The sequence below is a fragment of the Anas acuta genome, chromosome 13 (assembly GCF_963932015.1).
Source record: "Anas acuta chromosome 13, bAnaAcu1.1, whole genome shotgun sequence".
Lineage (NCBI taxonomy): Eukaryota > Metazoa > Chordata > Aves > Anseriformes > Anatidae > Anas > Anas acuta.
In genome coordinates, this window is record NC_088991.1 from 11715736 (window position 1) to 11739923 (window position 24188).

Genomic DNA, 24188 nt, shown 5'->3' on the forward strand with positions numbered 1-24188 from the left:
CCGCCAGCGCCAGCCCCGAGCCGGGCTCCCCCTCCCGGCCCCGGCCGCTGCTGCACTTGGGGCTGCGGCCCCCCGGGGTGGAGGCACCAGGAAAGAGAAGAGCAGGGGGCCAGAACGCTTCATGGATGTGTACGCAGCCCTTCAGAGCTTCCGCGCTGTTGGCAGTGAGACCTATACTTACCTGCAATTATTTCTGCTGAAATCAACAGCATTCTTTACAACAAAGCTGCAGGAATGCACGTAAAAGGCCAGAAATCCAGGATGCTCTCCTGACAGCAGCACAGGAAGGGTAGCAGAAAATGCCAAACGCTGGTCAAATCAGTCAAACTGGCAAACCAAAGCTTTATTTTTTGTTTAAAGTCTTTGCTACAGTACCTAGGACTGCGCCTCTATACATAATTAAACATCATTCCTGAAAGATCTGTATTTGGCACCAGTTTGTGTTTACCTCAAACACTTGTGGGGAGGATTAATTTCAAATCGAATTTGGTTTTCAAACAGAACAGGAGCTGCCATCATGAAGCCAATTAGCTGAGTTATTGGAGAAGCTTAAAAACGAAACAAAAAACCCAAAGTCCTTATCTAAACCAACACATTACAGAGAGCTCCAAAACAGAGGTCAAACATTAAAAGGCTGATATAGGCTCAAGTGGTTTATAAAACCTATAAAAAAAGACTACACCAGCAAATATGCCCTTTCAGTCCGCACAGTTTAGAATTTAACGCAGGGAGCAACACTCGCTAGCTGGAAATCTTGTCATGGGAGAACCACACGTATACCAACAGGAGTACCCCAAAATCAAATGTTAAAAAGCTCCAGTTCCCAATCCGCGTAAGAGGAGAGATTCATCAGCAGATTGAATCAATCCCTGAAATCATAACTGGTCGGGCAGTTCAAGCTTCCCCACCAATCACTACATCTCTCATACATACAGGTTCACATGTACACGGCTCAATCCCACTCAAATTCCTCATGGAATAAAAGGATCCCAGGCTCTATAGAGTCTTTCCCTATCATGCAAGAAGTAAGTCTGGCTGTGCTCTAATCACCATCATGTATCACTTCAGCCACAGAGTACCAGGCAGATTAAGTAGAAATGCACAGTTTTTAGCTCATCATCTCTGTAGAAGTGTTTGAGAGGCTCAGTTCCTGGAGAGTTCTGGGTGGGCATACAGACAGTCTCTTCATGCAGATTCACTGGCCTCTACTGGCTTTATCATGTGGTCTGGTTTGTTGCCGGCAGCATAGTGATCCCACATCTGAAGATAAAGCCGCTCCAGGTCCATTGTGTACTGCTTGGTGTTGAACAAAGGACTGGATATTCTCTGCTTCCAGACTTTGCCACGGATTTTTTTCAGGCTACAAAAAGAGTTAAAGTCAGTCATGAGCAGTTTCAAACACTATTTTTAAATCTATTTCAGCAAACCTAGAACTGCCAGTACAACTGTTTCAAAAATATCTACTCTCCAACTTCCACCAAGTTCACACCGCCATTTCACCCCCTCACTGCCTCTGATCACACCGGCATTACCACTTCAAAAGAGCTGCGACATTAATAGATTAACCTGTCGCATTATCTATACTGCAGGAACGTTTTACTGCACAATTTTACCTTTAAATGACAAACTGACTAATCTTCAGACTGCCTAATCTTCAATTTAAAAAGAACAATAAGTGAACTCTTGCACTTCTTATCAGGTAAGAGCCTGCACTTGCGCAATTTCCAGAGTAGGCAGCACTGTTCCTCAGCCTAATTGGAGCACTATTGAATTTACTGTAACAGCAGAAGCGGAGTTAACTGCACAAGAGACCTCTAGATGAGAATTGCCTTGTTATTTTAAACAACAAAGTACCTGCAAGATTATTAGTAAGGCTCAGCACTGTGCCCAACGACAGCGCTTTATATTCCTGATGTTACCACGTTACATGGTACAAGGTCACTTACTATTCCAGATCAGTTCCCAGTTTCACAGCTATATCTTCATATTCCTGCCTACTTTTTGCAATGAGCTCAAGACAACCAAGGCAAGTAAGCTGGGAGGCAGCAACTCGGGATGCAAGCGTTTCACCTGTAAAAACAAACAAACAAAAAAGATGAAAGAAATCAGCTTATCAAGTAACACGCTACTGAGTATTACTTTCCTTCTGCCTCCAGAAGAGGAAATGAGAAAATCCCTCAGGCCAGCTAGCTGTTATTGTTAAATCATGATCAAATTTATCCGCCCTGTCTAGGTTCCCCCTTGCATTACCTGGCATAGTGACCATAGGAGTCCCAGCCCACAGGACATCCATCCCAGTTGTGTGCCCGTTGCAAAGCGGAGTGTCTAGACAAACATCAGCCAATTGCCCCCTCCTCACGTGTTCTTCTTTGGGGGCAACAGGAGAAAAGATGATTCGGTTTTGGGAAAGACCCAGGTTTTGTGCATACTGCTGAATATTGGGTTCTCCTACAGCCGGGAAACGTAGCAGCCACAGCACACTGTTTGGAACTCTTTTTAGGATCTGTAAAAATAACCAAGAAGAAAATACAAACAGTTCTGTCAGAGACCTTTCTCTTCCTGGGTAATGGCAATGAATTGCCACATATCAAAGTGAAGCAAAAGACACCATCATTCAACATTTGAATCTTCTGAGATAACAGAGCAAGGAAAAAACAAATTACGATTTGGAGTGGAATGGCATTCTATTCCAAATACTGCTGAAACATACAGCAACTCTGAGCAATACTTCACAAAGTAGTACTTGAAGAATAAGTCTTGAAATTGGTGATACCATTTATTCATAGGCTCACACTCTGGAATATAAAATAATACCCCTCAAAGATCTCTGCAATGTACTTCCACACTACCAATTGCCAAGGCCAGCTCTAACTTAAGTATGCAGGCTAGAAAAGACCAGGATTACTTCTCAATGGAGTACCAGCAAACTTACGCTGTCCAAGATTTAATTCTCACTGACTAGAAGAACAGATGTGATTTTAAATCAAACTAAAAAAAATAAAAATAAAAAATATCTATATCCTGTTAATGCCAAGCCCTGTAACATGAGCACTGTAAGGATTTAAATGGCTCCAGGTCAGTATTTTCCACAGAACAGTTGAACTTTTAACTTGCATGACATTTCTCTTGATTTGAACAGTAGAACTGCTATGTTCCAGAGGTCCAACCTCAGTCTTTGTATCAGATACACAGACACTCACATTAGCCCACATCTGTAAAGTGGAAGGGTCAATCTTATACAGCTGATTAAAGTTGCAGTATACAACAGCATCCTCTGGCAAGCCATATTGAGAACGGGTAGTAACAATTATAGTTCGTGGAACTTCTTCTCCAGTTGCTGCTTTGTTGTTAATCTAAATTGGAAAAGAGGAAAGGCTACTTGAACGCTGAAATCACAAGAAACAAGCTTATGCTCTATGGAATCTTTCTGAAGCACAGTGCAATGTGTTGGCATCATAACTTACTACAAGCATATCTTTGGCTTCTTCTACGAAAACAAAATTGTCTACTTACCCAGAACAAGAATTTAACTGGTACATGTAACATGCTTGTGACTGCCATGATGTTGCAACCACCAAGGAATAAAACGCTTGGCATTTTCATGCCCTGGCTATGTCTCTCTGAAATTCCAAGTAATTGTAAAGAACCAGCATCTAAAGAGGCATTACACATGGACTCTTCCCCTCCTTAAGGTCCCTTCACTGCCTTGAGACTAAAAATGAAATCAAGACTTCAAGGAAGAAGAAGAAAACAGTATTTAAGAAGCAAAAGATTTTTTGTTTTGAATAAGAGACAATAGGCACAATAGAACAGATAGAAAAAAGACGATTAAGATCAAAGATGCAGGCTAGTATGTAACTGTGAGACTATAAGGAACTGGCTGACAAGGAAAACAACCAGCTCCTTTGGACTTAGTTCTGATTAGCCAGGATGGATAAAGGTGCATTTTACCGCAAAAACATACAAGGAGCCATATTTCAGCTGTATGCTTATATAGAATGCTTGTGACCGCACTAGGAAGCTTATAGCTTGTTCCTTCCAGTACCAAAAAACTAAACTGAAGGAAATTCACAAATCACAAGAAGTTATGTCAATGTCCAAACTTGGTGTTTTTTAAAAAAAGGAAAAATGCTCTACAAGGTTAGAGATTTTGAACAAAAATAACAATTGTCACTTTCACTCAAATCCCAGGAGCTGTAAGCACTGAGAGGTGGTGGCACAGTGCATAGTTCAGAAAGATATAAAAAGTAGCTCAATAAGCACTGTTGAATTACAATGAAATAACTTGGCCTATATAACCAAATAAAATCTTTTGATAGGAAAAACAAAACTGAACAACACCTTGTAAACACCCTTTAAGCTACAGGGAATGATCACGTCTTGCCTTCAAGTTCTATACAACTGACAATCTTTAATCTCTTCTACTCAACAAAATTAAATTGTTTTGGACTTCAGATACCTGTTGATATAACCCCTCTATTTTTGGGGAAAGATCATCTTCCAGAACATCTGTGGCTTAAACACATCTGGACTTTCCTTCAGTATGAGAACTAAACAAATCGACATGACAGAAGACAGGCATTTGCTTGGAGGTTTTTTGTTCCTTGTTATGTTAAAATACGCAGATGGTATTATAAAACCCAAGAGGAATGTCTTGAAGTGCCTCACCTGAGTAGTTGCTAGTCCGTTACTAATGTTGAATCCGTTGATAGTTATCTGAATTTGTCCACGATTAATCATCTCAATCACAGCTTCCGCAATTGTATTCATAGGAATGACTGGCATACTGAGGGCAGCATTGCTGTCTGCATTGTCTCCGCTATCAGGACACTTCATCTATGAAAAAAAAAACAAAAAACTATAAGCATCAGAGAAAATAATAGCTTCTGTGTCTAAGATAGAACACAAAAAGGCATAGCTCTCACCTTAACAATCTTGACATCGGGGAGGCTGTCAAGGAAAGCCTTCAAGTCAATACCATTCAAAACAATTCTGTTATCGTAAATGTGACCATTGGACTTGAAATCAATGACTGCTTTTTTCTGTTGAAAACAAAAAACAAATAAAACAGTTACAGGATCCCTTACCAAATATGTCATTTTATCACAACAGCTGATGGAAAACAACAGCTACCAACACCAGCTTTTCTTGCCCTCTCTACTTTCCTACATACCTTCAGATGGGGGAACATGTTGGCATGGTCTCCAATAAAGAAAGTGTTTGGCATGTAAGCTAGTTTCTCTGAATACTGCTCAGCTACCTCAACTGGAGAAGTTTCTTTATCCGTAATGATGTAATCCATGAACAATGCCCCACTGGTTCCAGGATACCCTAACCACATTGCCTAAAAAAAAATAAAAATAAAAAAGCAAGACTTCAGTCCCAGGTGCACTGCCAAAATAAAGCAAGTTAAAATCACCACATGGTAAGTTAAGCTCAGATCTCAACTCATTTTTGCAAATGTTTCAGACACCTTTTTCCTTGTTTTCATCAATACAAGAAAGCTGTAAACAGGAACCTTACAGAATTAGAGTTCTCTTTTGGGACACAGTCAACTGCACGTGAAGCACAGGGGAAAAAAAACAAATCACAGCGCTTCAACACAAACAATCCTATTTGTCTCACATTTGCTAATCCTCAAAAAGTCTCTCCCCTTTAATAATGCAATATTCAAATTATTAATATTCAAGAGGTCTAGCTAAAAATTTTATCCTAACTAAAACAACACTTCTTTCAACTAGAAAGCAAACAGTCTGTGATTGACTCCAACTCCCCGCTTCTGTGACAATACCACTCCTTTAGACTCCAAGAGACATCTCTCCATATTGTCGCATTCACTATTTGAATCCCTTTTGGAACTGTGGTGATTAGCAAGCTACTTAAGGCGACCATCCTTAAGTTCATCCTGTAACACCCCAGGAGGGATGAATACCTGGCCTTGTTAACATTTTATTCAACTCGACATCAAAATATTAACGTTTTTCAGGGGGGGAAAAAGTGAGGAAAGAGTATAAAGGTTGCATCTCTGCATTCACTTTGTAGAGAACAGGGAAACAGAATGGGTAGACGCTGTCTGAATATTCTCTCACTGTGATTACAATCAACAAAGTCTCCGTCCAACCTGTTCTAAATTGTACTTGCATTATTACACACTTGAGTGTCCCCAGATCTCTGACAGTGATCAAACATGAGCTTTCATTTTTTCCGCTCTGCCAGACAAGAGAGAAATGAAGAAAAAAAAAAAAGAGACACTCCTACTAAGAATCAGTGTTTTTTTGTTTGTTTGTTTGTTTTTGGAGATACAGTCCTCTTCAACTTAGTTACCTGAATAGGTGCTGGTCTCAAAGCGAATAATTCATTTCGGGCTCCTTTGGTGTAGCCATTCATGTTAATGAGAATGTGTATCCCATCCTGATGGATGCGGTCTGCTGCTTTTCCATTACATGGTATCTGAAGAATAAATAAACAAACTTATTCGTGCTTTCAATAACAAATGCAATTAGTCATTGGTATACCAACGGATAAATGTCAAATGCATAATTTGGTGAGACATAAGTTTTGTCACTCTTGGTTTTACAGAGGCATAAATCCTCAACTCATTCTAAACAAAAGAAAACACCAAAACTGTTGTAACAAGGCAAAACATGATTTTGCTGTAGACAAACAACAAACAGGAAAATCTCAACTCTGCCAAACCCATCAAAAAAACGGTTCTGCTAATATCAATGTAGCATCTTTATTTATGAGAGCAGATCCTGAACAATATGAAGTGTTTAAAAACTATGTACAGGTTTTATCCATCATACAGTTTATATATATTATTCCATATACATAAATCCCAAGTTGCTTTAGGTTACTGTCAGTTATCTTGAGATAACGTAACAACTTCCCTGTATACTGAAATCCCTATCACATTTTTCACAAAAACCTAAACAAAAAACAAAAAAAAACAAGTACAAGCTTCTGATACAGGGGGAAAGAAGTCCCTCCATCAGGCAAGCCTCTGCCCCACTTTAGTTGGGTAAAGTAACCTTAAGCAAGCTTAAATATATTTGCAGTTGTGGTGTCTTGATTTATCCATGACATTCAGGTATGACCATTATTTTAAGACCTAATGTAAAAGCTACTCAATATTGCTTAATATTAATTTTTAATAATATAACACAGGTGATAAGGCTGTATCCCTGTATCCCAGGTTAGGCGTAATGCCAATACATCTACAAACCCCCAAATTCTTACAACTAGTGTTGGCCTAATTCAAGAAGTCCTTGCTGCTAAAATCTTAACCTGTAGGCTGATCTCTCTTCCTTTAGGTTTGCTAAGAGCATCAGAAAGCTCACCTGAGATAAGTCAATGAAATGATTTGCTTCAGCCATCACTTTTACACGGAAGTTTGTACCATCATCAGGACTCAGGGCATAACAGAATACCTAGAAGAGAAGGCATCACAAATTGAGTACCTGCAATAATTTATACCTTTGCTATAAAGCTCTTATTGGAAAGTTATTTCACAACAAAGTAATTTTGCTATAAACATATGGTATTGTAGTTTTTAATTATGTAAGTAAAATTGTATCTAGTTCCAGACAAACTACATTATATTTGTGTGGCAGATACTAGTTGAGAAAGAAGTAAAGAAAAAAAGGGCATTGAACATATTAGCACCAGGCCTCAGCTCTACATAGTTCTGGGACAAGCATAATGCACTACATCTTGCATAAACAAAGATACAAAATTCTCACCAATGCCAAATCAAGCAATTTTAATAAATGAATATGAGCATTCAATTCTCTAAAAATGCCTTTTACAAGACATCTTTGAATTTGTAACCAGTGAGAATCATGTAATTATAACTCAGTTTGAACAGGAAAGTTAAGTTGTGGGAAAGTTTTTTAGCAGATTATTTAAAAAGTGAATAGTCCTCTCCATTTAAGAAACTGCAAATGTATCCGAGAAATTCAACATCTTCATTTTAAATCTTTATAAGCTATAGACAAAACAGAACCAACATGCAGAGAGTTGGTTACCTTGGAAGACAAAAGCATGGTTTTACTAAGACAGCAGATAAGCTTTTATTATTTATATTAAGGTCTGCAGAGCTTTACAAATCTAGAACAAGAAAGGCTGCTCTCAGGCTAATTGAAGGGGAAGTGGTACATTCCCTCCGCCCCACAGATAACTCAGACCGCTAATTTGATTGTTTCATGGAAGAAAACTGCTTCATAGTGACACTTCTGATAAATCAAGCATGCGGCTTCATCACAAGGATCTCAGACTACAAAGACTGTGTGACCAGGAAAAAGTAGAGGACACAGGGAAAAGGAGAAAAAATACGACTTGTAAAGCATTTGCAATGCAGAGTTAACACAAAATGGATGCATGTCTGTAACTCTGAAGTAACAAGGCAGTAGCTTGATGTTGAAACACATTTATTAAAAGAACAATAGATGAAGCTTAAATAAAAAGAAAATAAAAAATAATTTCCCATGGCCTTTGAAGCCTACCCGCAGTAATTCTATGGATGGTTAATTCCTACCTTCTAAATAACACATTATCTTGTAAAAAGAAGAATTGTTAGGCTGCAGAACTCTCCCATCCCATGAAAAAGATGATCACTAACCAACACATACTACCAACAAAAGATTTGCCCTTCCCTAATTTATCTGCCTGCACCAAGGAAAAGAAGGTGCCTATTTCAGCTGTACTTTAAAAGCTTCAGCATTTAGATTTTTACCTCAAATTTGTCTGGGTTATGCATGCCTGGGATTGACTGCATTAGGTGTGATGTTGGATGGTTTCCAAAATCAGAGCTCACATAGCCAATACGAAGTCGACCTTCACTGGCCTTCAGATCCTTAGGATGCTCATATGGTGGCTTGTGAAGAACATTAATCTGTCAAGAAAATGTAACATAAATGTTTATAAACCCAGGAATAAAACCCAAATGCTAAACATAGACAAAAAAAAAAAAAAAAAAAAAAAACACGAGTTTTTAAAATTAGTTTTATCCAGCATTTAAGTGGGCTATGAGCATCTGCTATTTCAAACCTGCATTACGTATGTTCCACTGCAGCCAAGTGCAATTTTCACAAACTGGGTTACAAGATGTCATGTGCCTATGTTTAGGCAAATAAAGACAGACACGACTGCTGAAAATTATTAACATTTCTGCCTTTCTACCCTCTGCGCATTCTGAAGTACTCCTCCCTGATTATTAAACATAATGATGCCACACCACTACTATCATTTCGCTCTTGAACCACAAACCGCTTGTAACCAGAACAGCGTTCCTGTGAAACATCACGGCAAGCTTTTTGCTATGCTCACCATCTTCCCCAGGCATCAGTTTGTAACCACTATCTCTGGCAAGATTATGAGGCTGCAGAGACCCTAAATTCAAGCCAGTTTAAAAGTACATTATCTTCTAAGGTTTCATATCAGTACAATCTCTCATGCTAACTGGACCCTTCCACTGGCTGACAGCATTTTCAATTATAACTGGCAACCTGCTCACGCAGTCTGGCAATCAAAACTGCCAACAGCTGTGACCCTCTGATTCAAAGGGAAAACAAGCTACATTATTTTAATCAAAGAATTTGCCATCCACTGCAACGACACTCTTGGCAGCTTGAGGTGCTGTGCAGTTTTGTGGAAATAGCATAGTGAAGTCTTTACAAGAAAAGAAGACATGTTTAATGAAAGAAACTTTGGAAAAAAATACGTTACTGCACACAAAGTACCCCAGAGCAGAATAAAAAAATGAAAAAATCTAATACTTCTATTTGAGATGCATCGACCCCGGAACACTGCTGCCACCACGAAGGTGAGTGCATTTGGAAATCCCAGAGACAAGCAAACAAAAAGCTTGCATGTTCCAGCAAGGAACATAAGAGGCAAGGTCAGGTACCAAGCCCTACAGATGCTGGAAAGGAGCAGATTTCAGGAAATACTATCACACAGCTGCCTGGATCTATTTTACTGTTAGGGAAACAATCGTTTATTCACTCTGCATCTCCACAGGTCATTGACTAGTAAGCCTTACAAAGGTTAATACTAACTATGTATTAGATTTTTGATAAGAACAGACAAAAATACTCCAGTCAGAACAGGCCTTTATAAAACCTCCTACCTTGTCCAAGCACAGATTTCCATGTCTCTCAGCAATAGCCTTCCTAAAACTGTGAGAAAGGGGATACAGCATGCTGTGATGAGGGTGGACAGAAGGCAGTCTGTTTTTCTCCAGCTGATCAGCCACAATGCTAACCAGCTTCTTCATTCTTTCATCATAATCTGTCCAGTCACACACGATCTAGAAAAGGTAAAATTAAAAAAGATTATTTCAAGAAGCTGAGACCAACGCTTCTCCCCAAAATGGAAGCAACACCTTCAGTAATTACTGTTGGTAACTGGACAGTCTTCTGATTTAAGACTTGTTTACTCTTTCACTATGCTTATGTAGTCTTTAGTTGAGGTGATCAAGCTTTGTACTTGATACAGAGGAATCTCGAGAATTATGACCAATGTCTCTCCTCTCTCACCTGCAAACAGTGGGCTAAGTTACAGTAGGCATCAGGGAAGTCAGGTTTCAGTTTCAGAGCAGTGCGGTAGGAGGCAATGGCTTCTGGTATATTCCCTGAATCCTGTAAAGACAAAGGAATGAGTCAGTAGATACCAACACATTCAGGTTAAGTACCCACAATGCCCCACCGTATTCAAAGAGTGATTCATTCACATGTGTTACCTTGTGAATAGATGCCAGGTTGCTATGGGCATCAGCAAAAGCTGGGTTTATCTGAATGGCACGGGTATAGCACTGTAGAGCTCCTTGAACATCTTGCATTTCCTTCAAAGTATTTCCCATATTAGAATAAGCATCTGCAAATGTGGGGCTGATTCTGAGAAATCAAGATAACATACGTTATGAACAATAAAAGCTTCTCCTCCATTGAGGAAACATACTCATAGCCACACTTTCAGGTTTGCAAAGCAACTATCTGAATTTAAATACGCTACTGTAAGCCACATCCTGTACAGATCTATGGCACTTTCCTGTTATGGAACACTGGGACTATTACTAGAAGTATCCATTTACCTAATAGCCTCTTTGTAATGCATCAGAGCTTCCTGTAACTTTCCTTGCTGTTGCAGAACACTCGCTAAATTTGAATGTGCAGCAGCAAACTCTGGAAACACCTGGAGAGGAAAAAAATAAAAGCATAATCAGTCTTTCAAATCCCCGAATTCTACCATAACAGCGGAAATTCCTGTGCATTTCTTACTCTTCATTTTAGGACTCGGGTCTCTGAGCAGAATTTCCTCTGCTTATGATTAAGAGATGGAAAAAAAAAAAAAAAAACACCAAAAAAAATACCTAAAACCTATATGTCATATTACATGTTCTCAGCTTTAATTCCCCACCTCCCGACCACATTCAGCTGTACCTCAAGAGCCTTGCGGTAAAGGCGGACAGCTTCCTCAATGTTCCCCTGCTCCCGTTTGATGTTTGCTAGATTGTTGAGAGAATCTGCATGAGTGGGACAAAGTCGAAGAGCTGTATTGTAGCATTCTTCTGCTTCAGCCACCTTCAAAGGGGAAAAGAATAAAAAAGCAACTGTTGATACCGTAAAATTTATTGTAACAGCACTGTTTATAAGAAGTTATTATACAATCACTTGAACAGGTTCAAGGTGGATATTTCCTGGATATTATCCTGATGGATATTAAATAACTTAAAAAAAAAAAAAAAAAAAGGAAAAAAAGCACTCCTTACACTGCCTTTCTCCTTCAAGGCGTTGGCCAAGTTACAATAGGCATCAGGGAAGTGGGGTTGTAGTTCAATAGCCCTCCTGTAGGTGTCTATTGCTAGGTCTATCAGTCCTTGCTCATAATACACACAAGCAAGGTTGCCGTGCACAACTGCATGATTTGGACTCAAACTCAAGGCTCGTAGATAAGCTGCTACAGCTCTGTAAAACAAGAAAAAGAAGGTAAACAATCATCCGTGGAGCAGCAGTCATATTTATCTCATCATAAAAACATGCACAATGAAAACCTTCAAGGGATAGATACCACCATGAACACAAAACCCACGCCCCTGTTCTGCAAGATGTTACTGGAAACACAGATAAGTACTGCCTGAATCAAAAAGCCAATCAAGGAATGAATTATTATGCATGACATTTTAAAACTATGCTCAATTTTGTAATGACTGGCAGGCTAGAAGACAGACTTTGTTCTTTTTAGTTAAACAACCTGAGTTCCAAAACTGTGTTAATAATCAGCATTCACTGCTCCACACGAGACAGCTACTGTCTGAAACGGACTTCAGCCAAAGAGATGTGCAGTACTCCTCTTCAGAACTATTTTAATATGGCCTGTATCTGTATTACTAGAACACTTGCGCCCTTTTCTTCATTTGCGAAATTAAAGTTTTATTCAAAAAATATTCTGCAATTATTTATTCTATAGAGGAACATGAAAAGCAAGAATTTCATGCTTTTGCAATGCTTTTTTGGAGTAGTCCAAGGAACTGATCCCATACTTTTCCCAGGCTGCTACTCAAACAAGTCAACAGATGCGATACTGTACACTGCATAGAAACACCACAGCCTGGATCTTCTTCCAGAAACAGAAGTAAGATTCATTGTACAGATCAGAGGTCTCAAAACAAGTTACTCCAAACGACAGCAAACATACTACTACAACCGCATGCAATAACACATTGTGGACACAACAGATACAGAATATTCAGCCAGATGCTAAACTGGAATTCAGCATTTTAGCTTGTCCTACATAAAGGGAAATTTTAGAAACACCTGCAAGCAGAGGTCTAGAAACACATAGTGAAAATGGTAGTTTCATGCCTTTCTCACATACCTTCTACACCTTGAGTAGTAAAATCTTAAAAATTAGAATTAAGTACAGGAAAGCAACAAGGGAATACATTCCACAGGGTTTATTTATTTTTAATTCCAGTATCCAGCTTTCCAAAGACATTTACTTTCTCAGCTCATGGCACATGTTTTCACTATGTCTGCCCAAAAAGATTTTACATCAGGAACTTAACTTATATCTTGGTATGTCTGATACTTGGCATGTATGATATGTACACCAACAGAGTGATTCTACTTATCTGCTTACCTGTCAAATATCCTTGCTTCCTTCAGGACATTTCCCAGATTGATATAAGCATCCAAAAAGTTTGGGTCAAGCGTTACAGCCTGGAAGTATTTTTAAAGTTTTGAGCATTAGCACAAAAGTTCTCTCTATGATACCTGAAGTTAGTTTTTGTTTATGTATATACACATGATTTATTTTTAAAGCCTGTCAAACTTAATCTGTAAGCACCTAAGACGATCAACAACCTAGTAAGGAAAACTTAAGTTATACAAATCAATCATAGAACACTGAAGTTACTTATCTGAAGAAGGGACAAAATACACTACCTTCAGATCATTCATTTGCTTACCTAAGCCATGACCTAGTTCCCTCCAAATTCATGCGTATTAGAATAGAAAGTAACTGACATCAGTTGTGACTACTGCAGAATAAAATGTTAAACATTTATTTCATTTTAGGTTGATCATACTTAAGTCTCCTGCCCACCCTTGCTATGCTGTTATTTATTTTTAGGGAAGAAAAACCTTTAAAAAAAATAATTGTCTACATCCCTTATCTACTGCAAAATGAGACCTATTTTTAAAATTTAGGAAATAGATCCTAAGGGAAAAATAGAGCCAATTTCACAGGAGCAAGAAGAAAGCAAATACATTGTGTGTATAGGGAAAAAAAATGTAACCATTTGACTAACAAAAACCATTTTCACTCTGCAGTAATAAGCTACAGATGTGTATTTGGAAAGCCACACTCCTACAGTCTTTCCCACGGGAACCATTATTTCCAGATTAAGATACTTGTTAATTATCATTTACTAGATATAGGAACAAAAAACAAGCAGTTAAAATTAGTTTTGTAGATCCGAGTCAAGAATACCAGGAAGAAACTGTCCACCACATCTTAAATGTGGTTTTAGGTCATGTTAGAACTTCAGAGGAATACAAATTGAATTCAGATGCTAACTAAAAGGTATTAGACCTTACTCTAAATCATTGTCTAATGACAAAGATCTAGAAAAGTCTGAAACAACAGTGGTGAAAAATAATCCTGGAGAAGAATGAGTGTCACTTAAAACTGTTCTCCTCAGTTACTCATAGGAAAGTTAAGAAGACCTGAAATAAAAACTGCTACAAAAAATGGTTTTAATCAGAATTGTTTCTCCTTTTTACATACAAAAGGAAAAAACAAAAAACAAACAAAAAAAAACACATAAAACATTATTCCCCAACTGTACTTGTAAAAATTCTATTCTGGTAAAGGACTGTAAAGCAACTTAATGAATTTCTTATCTTTGACATGTGTGTGAAGTCCTTAGGGCAATTCTAAACATATCTCTTTAGTGGCATACAGGCAGTCTGAAACATCAGGAAGTAAACAAATTATTAACACAGGACGTCAACAGGATTCTAAGAAATTCTGCTGATCACAATATGTTTATTACCTACCAAAGTACTCATCCATAAGCAGACAATTAACTGCCTGCGCATTAACATCTAGCAGTAAAGCTGACTGGCTTAGACAGTTACCTTTTCAAAGTGATGAATTGCAAGCCAGATTTCTCCTTGAGCATTGAAAACACAGCCAAGATTACTCCATGCCACTGCAAAGTTTGGTTGAGTCTCAATTGCTTTTAAGTAACAGGCCTTGGAACAGTTAAAGAAGAGAGATACAAGGGAAGGGGAATATTTGTAAAAAGAAAAAAATGAGAGAAAACAATTGTTAGTATGCATTCTCTAACCAGCCAAAAGTGACCCTGCAGTATAGGCTAGCTTGCGCCAAAACTAATGCGCTGCAAACTGCTGTTGATCCTGCGCCAGCGCAAACCAAAACCCAGGTGCAAGCCCACCATTTTTCAGTTATGCTGATAACAGGTTAACATGCTTTTAGACAACAGGTCACCAGAAAAATCCTCTTCAAAATAATTCACGTAGTTCAGAGGAAGTATCTGTCTCGATGTGCATAAAAACAAAAAAAACTACTATGCAAAAACTACTCAGCTAAGAAATAAAATGATTAAATTGTGACGAATCCTAAACAGGATAGAAATCATTCTGAAAATCAGAAAGACTACTGAAAAAGATGTAGCTTATCTTCAGTTTTTAGTCATCCTTGTTAAGTGAGATGGCACACCCCATCCCAGGTGCTCCGGAGACATTCCATGAGCTACAGCTTCAAAACCTCAAATGACAGGATTGCATGAAGGTTTAGGTCCCTGTAATGCAAGCGCGAGAAGTCGCTGCGCATCCTAACCAGCACGGCGCCACGCTATCGCTGCGAACTGCTTTGCTAGATTCATCGCCCTAGGTGCAGCGAACGGCCAACCAGAATCATTAATCTACCAGACAGGCCCACACAAAAACTCGCACGTTAAATTTGATGTCTGGAGTCTGAAAGCGTTACAAGCCAATTGTGTCCAAAAGGCCAGCGCCTGGAGCTTGGGCAGGCACCCAACCCGAGATTAATCATCCAGTCAACCGTTCGCGAGGGCTTAATCGCACGCAATGCGCGTTACCGCTGCGCAGCCTTTGCGCTACTGCAGGATCACAGCGCATCATCAGAAGAGCAGAACGCTGCAATCCAAACAAAGAAGAAAAAAGGAAAAAAATGAACAACCAGAAGAGTTAGAAGCTTTTACTATTAACTATCTCCAATTACTTCTTTAAAAAAATATTTTAATTTACTTTTACTTTATTTCTTTGAAAGAATTTGTGGCTACTAGTATAAAACATTCTTACATTACTTGCTTGTAATTAAATATTTTAAGCTGTTTCTGAAGCCACAAGACAGAAGATTCAGGCATGGAGGCAAATGGTTTTGCTGTGGCAGTTACAAACCCGTTACCATATTTCTCATCATGTGACTTTTCGGTGCGTTCCTTGCTGGAAGAGGAGGAGGAGGTGTGTGTCTGCCCTAGATCCAGGCCTCGAGCTCCCTTCAGCGAGGCACCTTACGCATGGAATAGGAGGTTTCACCCACCTGAAACCTTCTAAATACAATATCAGTGGTGAAAAACCAAAAACAAGAGAGAAAATAAAACAAGATCATTAGTAAAAGTTCAACAAAGCAATTGCAATTTTTTTGGATATGTCTTAACACATGGGAATGAGGACAATCTGTCTGTAACAAGGGAGACATGCAGAAGGGAGAGGGTTAATCAGGGCAATTGCATACAGCAGGGACTTTTTTTTTGGAAGAAAGGCTCTGAAATATCTACAAAGAAATTAAATTTTAGTTCAAACTGTAAGGAACTTGCTGGCTTGATCTTTCAAATGGACTGATAACCAAAGAAACACATTGCAATTTACTCAAGATGTTTTTCCTCGTTTATTAAGTTCTCACAAAACGGAATAACACTTTCAAACTAGGTGTCTCCAGAGCTCTGAAACAAAGAAGTCAGCAACCTAAGGCAGGCGCAGTGTCTTGGCCTATACCAGTCACACTAAAGCTGCAGTGAAGTGCAATTCATGTTAGCTGTCCGCTTGGTGGGCTGAGAACCAAGTGTCTCAAAGACTGTTCAAACTCTTAGCGCTACTACGAATCGTTTCCAACCTGGATCTGACCAAATCGGTTACGCTGTGCTAGGATGGTAGGCGCATCCAAGTTGGTAGGAGAAATCCAAAAAAATCATCAACTTTGAACCTAGGCTCCCCTTACCCCGTAAAAACCCTGCCCCTCCCCGATGGTGCTGCAGCCAAACAGACAGCTACGCTGTTCATACACTCCACTTTTTAGCATGCGCGTGGGGCTCGGAGCGACAGACGTGGAGTCCAGAGTGTTTCTGATTTCTCCACACTCCTCACCCCTGCAGCGCGGACGCGTAAGGTGGCTTGTAACAAGACAATTTCTTTGTGCAATCCGAGTTTTAACTTGCCAAGAATTTTCAACTCATCTTGGTGTTCAAATTCTCAGTTTAGGAAACGCAAGACTGCTAGAAGCCACCTTTCCACTACAGCAAGTTTTCTTTCGATCAGTTCATTTCCAAACAAACCAGCTTTGTCCTTCTGATTTCTTTATTTTAGGGAGGGGAGAAGGGAAGACATGAAGAAAAGTTATTCGGGGGTTCGCATACTGCAGCTATTGATCATTTACTAGCCTTTCTTCCACTATCAAGGGAAGGGAAAAGTTAAAAAGAATAAAAATCTTTAAAAGCCAATATTACAAGGTAACATTTGGATAAGTTTCTTCTCCACTTACAAGCCACAAAGGACTTTAGAAGAGCAGCATTTTCAATAGCACCTGCATCGTACAGGGATCTCGAGCTAACCACAGGCTCTCTGCTTGGCACCAGCAGGCAAGCCTCAGATTTGAAGGACTGTTACTTATTTCCAGATAAGAGCATGGTGGAGCCCCTGCCCAATACTTCAGAATGGTATCGGATAGTCTAGTTCAGCAGAAAGGCTTGGTAATGTTCCATTTCTTGACTTAAACCAACTTTTAAACATGGACATGCCATATCTTGCCCTGCAACTACTCTGGGGTGTTTCAGTGCCTTCAGTTTTCAGCAGTTTCTCAGACTGTCTGTAGATCAACGCAGATTTGAAGACTTGGTGCAAAGTTCAAGTTTTCAAAACACTGGCGTTTACATGTATTCTACTCAACACCTACCTTGGCTTCTTCCAAGCGACCCAGGGCTTTGAGCAGGTTCCCCAGGTCACTACGAACACAGTACAAGTCCTGAAAAAAATCAAAGTCACACCATCAGCTTTGGGACTTGACAGATGCCCCAAAGATCTTCACACAGGCCCTGCAACGGACCTCCCCAGTCCTCTACAGCTCGATGTAAATTCCCAGTAAATACATTACACACTCAAAATATTTTTTCATGACCTAGCATTATAACCAACAGATCTGACTGATTTTAGTACCATAAAAATACAACAAGAAGGAATTCGGAACCAGTTCATACAATTTGTCTGTACAGAGATATGAAAGAACAGGAAGTTCAAGTGACCCCACAAGCAGCTTAAATTCTTGTGCCCTATGTTAAGTATTTGAATCCTCTTTTTTAATTTTTTTTTTTTGGCGGGGGGGGGGGAGGGCGGTGGAAACACAGTATTATTTTATTTATTTAAAGCACTACTGCTAACCTGTATTCAATTACACTGTTACCATTATGGCTTTTACCTAGATCTCAAATTATACATATTATATACAAATTATACCTTGCTTCCTGCATCCTCAACAGTTTTACCTCTCTGTTTTCCCCCCATTAATCCATAAGCCTTGCCACTTGCTCTTTTTCTTTCATTTGTAACCACAGCATATACTGCTGGATACTGCAGTTGCAGTCTATTGTAAGACCAGGGAGAATGAGAACAGCTGTGTCAATATTAACAAAGACAGTTTCTAACCTAAGTAAAACTCAGCTTTTGTAATAAAAACTATCTTACGGTACTCCTAACCAATGCATCCTCTACTAGTCACAATGCTCAATGTGAATTTGACAAGTTCACATAGGCTGAAGAATACAGCAAAAGATGCCAAGCTCTTGTTGGACTAGTTTTTCATTTGCTTTTGCAAGGAAAAAGGATGTATACACTAGACCAGTGCTGCCTTTTAAAGATTTTTGACAAAACAGGCACTCGTGTTGCAATAGCAAGCAGACACCACTGTGCTGAGTACCACTACAGAGACCATTTGAGCACAATGCAAAACAATCAGAAGATAGCACTCTGACACTATTTTCACTAAAAAAAGTTTTAAACAGTTATAACCCCAAATCTGAACAGCACATGATTTTGTAGCAGTCACTTATAGACATAAAAGTGACACAGCAGCCAAGTCTGAAGTGCTACTTACAGGGTTGTACTGAAGGGCAGACACATATGCCTGTACTGCTCCTTCCATATCTCCTGCGGCTACCAGCGCAGCAGCCAGATTAATATATCCATCAATGAAATCTGGTTTGAGGCGTAGTGCGTGTCTGTAATGTTCGATAGCTTCTTGTAGCTGTCCACGTTCCTTGTACACATTGCCTAGATTCGAGTAGGCTTCGGCCAACAGCGGATTCTGTTTAATAGCCAAAGTGCTGAAGTGAGCAGACCTGGAAAAAATTACACAAGTTAGCAAAACACCTGACTTCCAGTGCTCGCCTGTTTGCCTAGTTATTTAGTCAACGTTCATGCTTAAGCAAGCCAAACCCACAGCCAACGAATCTGGATTTACAGATTTAGCTTCTCCTAGTTTAAACTATCCTCTCTCCTACTCCTCTGTCAGATTCTGCTGAAGAAAGAGAACTCAGTTGCAACTGGTAGGCTTCGAGTCTCCTCTCCAGCCTGAGCTCAATGCCGCTGGAGAAAGCATTGCAGATGTTCTGCTAAGCCTCTTCCAACAGTTGTATGCTACTTTTCTAAGCAATGTTTCATTCACTTGCCAGTCTTTTTAAGAAACAGGATATAACAGGCAGGTGTAGATGTAAAATTCTGTCCTGTCCTCCTCCATTTTACTTTCCCATATCTGAATTGTTATTGCAACCTCATCTAGAAACCTACCTAGAATAAATCCTGATTTCAAGTTTTTACTTCTTTCCCCACACACACAGATTTACCGCTAGAACAGTTACAATTCAAAATGCTTGACAGACAAAATGCAAGGTCAGGAGCAGGCAGGCAGAAAGAGCACAGAGACAACCTTCACAAGACAGAATCCTTATCTAAGCAATACCATTCTGCTGCAAACAATCGGTCTTAGAATTAAAATAAACAAACAAACCCCACGCTGCAAGAGGAATAAAGACTTTTGTTTACTTGTGCAAATAACTCTGGTACATACAAGTGTGGCTGATACTCTGATGTTAAAGAGTACAATATGAAAAAATGAGAGTAACAGCAAGATCTGTTGTTTGTTGCAAAGCTAGCAATTCCCATTGGTATTCCTCTTACCCTGAAGAATTCAAAAAAGCACATTATTTTTGACGAGTCCTTACTGCTACCATGAGGTTAGTCAGCACTTGCATTCAGAGATGAAGCCAACGTTAGATGAGCATTTTTTTTTTCAGCTGTGCTCGATTCTATTCCAGGCACAAACTCAAAAGAAAACTTGACAGAACCCCTCAGTTCTCCTACCTGTCCAATCTGCGGCACTGGAAGTGAATGGATGATAGTAATAAAAGCACACCAGTATTATCAGGCTCTTGTCTCCAAAGCTGCATGCAGTGTCTCTCTGCTGCTTCAAAGTCTCCTGCCTGATATTCACGATGAGCCAACTCCGCTAACCCTTGGAAGGAAAGCATACGTTTCGTTGGTTCTGGAGAATCACCAAAACATTTAAGGGGGGAAAACAAAAAGTTAGATAATGGAAACAAAACAAAAGAAACAAAACAAAAACAAAACAAATGTGAAAAAAAAAAAGTGTTTCAAACTAAAGGATGAAGATGTCTGAAATTACATAAAACACTACAGCAAGTGACAGTTTGAGCTCTCAGCTCTTCAGGCTCCCACCTACTGCTATGGTATTTCTAACAGTGTGCGTACAAGCGCATGACTTCATCAGTTAATATCTGGAAACACGAATGTTCACAGCTATTACAAGACAGAAATCAACCACATTCCATGAACGGGAAAAACATTTGAAGATATTCCTGACGTTTTACTCTGGTTCATAACAGTAGCAGTGCAAGCAACAGAACAAGGAATTTCCTTACCCTCCCCCCAGATCTGTAAATCTAGTGCTTTGTAATATTAAAAGTTCTAAAAAATTAACAGGAAAATGAAGGACAGCAGACAAAGACTTCAAAGGACTTGAAAAGGAAGTTTTGCTATGCCAGTAGATCGGTATCGTGTAAAAGCCCTTGAAGACAAATGTGTAATGCATAACATTCCTTTAAACCTCTATACTGCCTGCGTTATCTACAACGAATAACAATTCCTCCATCGAATAAAGTGCTGGCCTGAGAAGGGTATCAGGTGAGAGACAAACACAAGCTTCAGTGGTTACGCTGCGGGCCTACAGAAGGAAGCACAAGAAGGAGAGGATACAGGAAAGCAGTTCCTACTTCAGGAGGCTTAGCTGGAATGGGAGGGACAAAACGTTTTTAATATTTAAGATACATTCACAAAGAACAAAATACTTCAATAAAACACCCCATTTTAGATATAACAACCTCCTGTGCGAAAAGCAAGATAACTGTCTGACCAAGACAGCTCTGTGCTAGAATACAGACAACTGCAGCCTGAGGAAAAAAACCCTCAACTGTTCATCCTAGAAAGTGCCTTCAATTTCTGCCTTTATACCACTTAGTTGTGCTATTAAAAGCTTTTATTACTGCAAGTATCTATTTTTCCTTCTGAAGTCCAGCATTTCCAGTACTCTGCAGACACTTAATTCTGTTTCCTCAATACTTCCTACCTGCACCTGGGGAGTTCTGTTTTTGATACAGTGAAACAAATAAATCCTACCGAATGAAAGCAAATACCTCAATATCTGAGTACGTAACTTTGCAGTTACATACTACAAGAATCCTCTGAAACTGCTTTTTGAGAATTCTTAAAGATGGCAAAACAATCACAAAGACATCAGGTTCAGAGTTATCACCTAGGGTTCATTTTATGAACTCAGGATTGACGGCCATTATTTCAATTATTTTCACTATTTTCTTTTAGTGCTATCTGGTTTTGAAAATTAAAAAAAAATAATAAAAATGACATGACCCAACTGAAGTTGTTTTTGCACATAATACTGTCTCTGTGCTACAAACTAAAGGCTCATTTTAAGCTGGAACTAGCAAAACTACTGACTGTCAGACACTTGAGACATTACTAACCAAGCACCTGCAAACAGGTGAATCCCTGCTTTCTAGGACCTTGCTTCACAGCTCTCTGAACCACAGACTAAGGGAAAAGCGGACTTCAGAGCCTGGTTAACCTTCAGGGCAATGCACAGCCATAACTGGTACTCAGCCTGGATGTGACAGCAGCATTGTGAGGGCTGCAGGCGGCTGACAGCAGAAGCCCAGCACACAGCCCTGCTGCTCCTGCTCCCTCCTGCGGCAGCAGCCACAGCACAGACAGGGGGAGGCTGGACAGAGGAAGCACGTGGCCCATGGGCAAGAGTCATTTCTCCTTTAAGTATCAATAGTGGGATTAAATTTCAGTGCTAAAGCAAAAAAAAATTCGAAAAAATAAATACTAAAACCCATAGAGGTTTAGACTGGGAGTCTCACGAACACTTGGAAAGAAACTTCCAGCTGCTCCCTGAACAGCACGCCTGGCCTGCTCGAGCACAGAGTGAAACTGAAGTTGCAGCTCCCCAAGCAACAGAGCAAGGACACTGCAGAAATCCTGTATTTAACATACCAGCACCTGGGAATAACAATCACTAGCTGAACTGACAAAACAAGGGTACTAAAATTCTCTCTCATTTATCAATATCTTCCCAAAACAATCCCTCCCTTGCTCCCCTGAGCGGAGATAAAGCAAATCAATCCCTGGGCATAAAACATCCAGCCATCTACCTCTGAATAAATATTTTAGCAGAAATCCCCTCGAGGAGCACAGTCGATGCTGGGAAGCAAACAGCTGCAGTCCCTGCGTTGCGAAGGAGCTGAACTTTCAATGAGGCTGCTGCAGAGCAGGAGCTACGCTACCCAAAGAATCCATAACGTGGCCACTGGTGGCTGCTCACAGAACCCATTTCTACAGAAAGCACTAGCAGCAAAGAGCCACAGGCAGAAAAATCCTTTAGCAAGGCTTACTGGCGTGAATTTGTGCACCAATGCTAGCCTGCACTACGTGCTTTGACTGTGACCTTGGCCAAGCCCGGTGCGTGCAAGCCGTACAGAAGGCCAGCAGATTAACCACCCGCACAGCAGCATCACAGGAGGCTTTTTCTCCCCCACAGCCACCTGAGCTCTCCACTCGGGTGCAAGCTGCAGGCAGGCAGCAGCGGCCGCCCCCAGCCGGGAGGTGCTGGTGCCAAGGAGCAGGTGACAGCGGCGGGCAGGCGCTCGTCCTTCGCAGCTCCTCAAGGAGCTCGGGGCTCCCAGCGCTGCAGGAGCAGCAGCCCCGGCCGAGCTGCCCCCGCGTTACCTGCCTCTTTTTGGCTGCCCAGCCCTGCCGCTGCACCGCTGCCCTTTCCCCACACATCCTGCTCCCCCCCACGCTTTTCCGAGACGCTGTCCCAGATTTCCACGCTCTTCCTTCCCTTACAGCCAGAGCAGACCCTGAAAACCCGCAGGGCGAAGCTGTGCCGCCCTTTCACCCCCTCAGCAAGGCAGCACACGGCTGTGTGTGCGGGGAGGGGGGCAGAGGGCAGCCCCGCCAGCAGCAGCACGCGTGCGGCCCCCGGGCGGGGGGGAGCAGCTCGGGGCGGGTCCCTGCCCCCCGCAGCCCCCCACAGCCCCCCGGTAAGCGCAGCCCGAGGAGCCCCCACAGCCCCCCGAGGGCCGAGCCGGGCACAAAGGCGGCGGGTGCCGGCCGCTTCTGGAAAGTTCCGCCGGGAGCGGCCCCCGCGGGCAGGGAGCGCCGCGCTCCGGCCGAGGCAGGCGCGGCCCCGGGCAGGCGGAGCGGCCCCGGCGGTGCCCGCTGAGGGCAGGGCCCGGCCCGGCGGGGCAGCCCCGAGCGCGGCCCGTACCTGTGCTGTCCGCCACGTTCCCCACGGAGGTCGCCATGGCGGCGAGGCTCTGGCGGCGAGGCTCTGGGGAGGAGAGGGGGGTTGCCGGTGAGGCGGCACCGGGCGGAGCGGGGCCCGGGCTGCGCCCCGGGGGCGGGCGGCGCGCTGAGGCGGCGGCTCCCGAAATGGCGCTGGCGGCGGCGGCCAGCCGAATGGCGGCGGCCGGACCTAGCTCCCCGCCTCAAAGAGTCCGCGCGCCGCGCGGCGGAGGGATCCCGCAGGAACCGCCTCCGTCTCCTTCCGCCCCTCAGGCAGGCAGCGAGGGGAGGGCGGGGAGAGAGACGCGAAAGGAGGTTGGGAGCCCGCGTATCCTTCCGCGCGGGGCCATTGCGACAAACGCGGCCGCACTGCGCCTGCGCGCGGGCGGGGCACGCCGGGAAGGCGAGGCCGGGGCGCCTCAGGGCCGCCGCCCGCCCTGAGGGGAGCCCTGAGGGGGGGGCCGGGGGGCTCCGAGCCCCTGCCCC

At 41.6% G+C, this 24188-nt stretch overlaps 1 protein-coding gene across 4 annotated transcripts; it reads right to left on the bottom strand.

The window, feature by feature from the left end:
• Window positions 1-318: 318 nt before the first annotated feature.
• Window positions 319-23906, bottom strand: OGT (O-linked N-acetylglucosamine (GlcNAc) transferase). 4 transcript variants are annotated; one of them, XM_068697549.1, is made up of 22 exons: window positions 23686-23906; window positions 20181-20331; window positions 18916-19159; window positions 17722-17790; window positions 14643-14759; window positions 13141-13220; window positions 11771-11966; window positions 11442-11582; window positions 11093-11193; window positions 10742-10895; window positions 10539-10640; window positions 10130-10309; window positions 8735-8893; window positions 7341-7430; window positions 6325-6450; window positions 5174-5344; window positions 4926-5042; window positions 4669-4836; window positions 3201-3353; window positions 2251-2503; window positions 1947-2070; window positions 319-1360 (listed from the first exon to the last, which is right to left on the bottom strand). In XM_068697549.1, the coding sequence occupies exons 1-22, from the start codon at window positions 23720-23722 to the stop codon at window positions 1186-1188; spliced, it is 3108 nt and encodes a 1035-aa protein (XP_068553650.1). In that variant the 5' UTR covers window positions 23723-23906; the 3' UTR covers window positions 319-1185. The 4 variants fall into 4 exon arrangements, with proteins under 4 accessions (XP_068553650.1, XP_068553649.1, XP_068553652.1 ...); XM_068697548.1 differs by having other exon boundaries at window positions 20181-20361; XM_068697551.1 differs by lacking the exons at window positions 20181-20331; window positions 23686-23906 and having other exon boundaries at window positions 15958-17790; window positions 18916-18996.
• Between the last annotated feature and the right edge of the window lie 282 nt (window positions 23907-24188).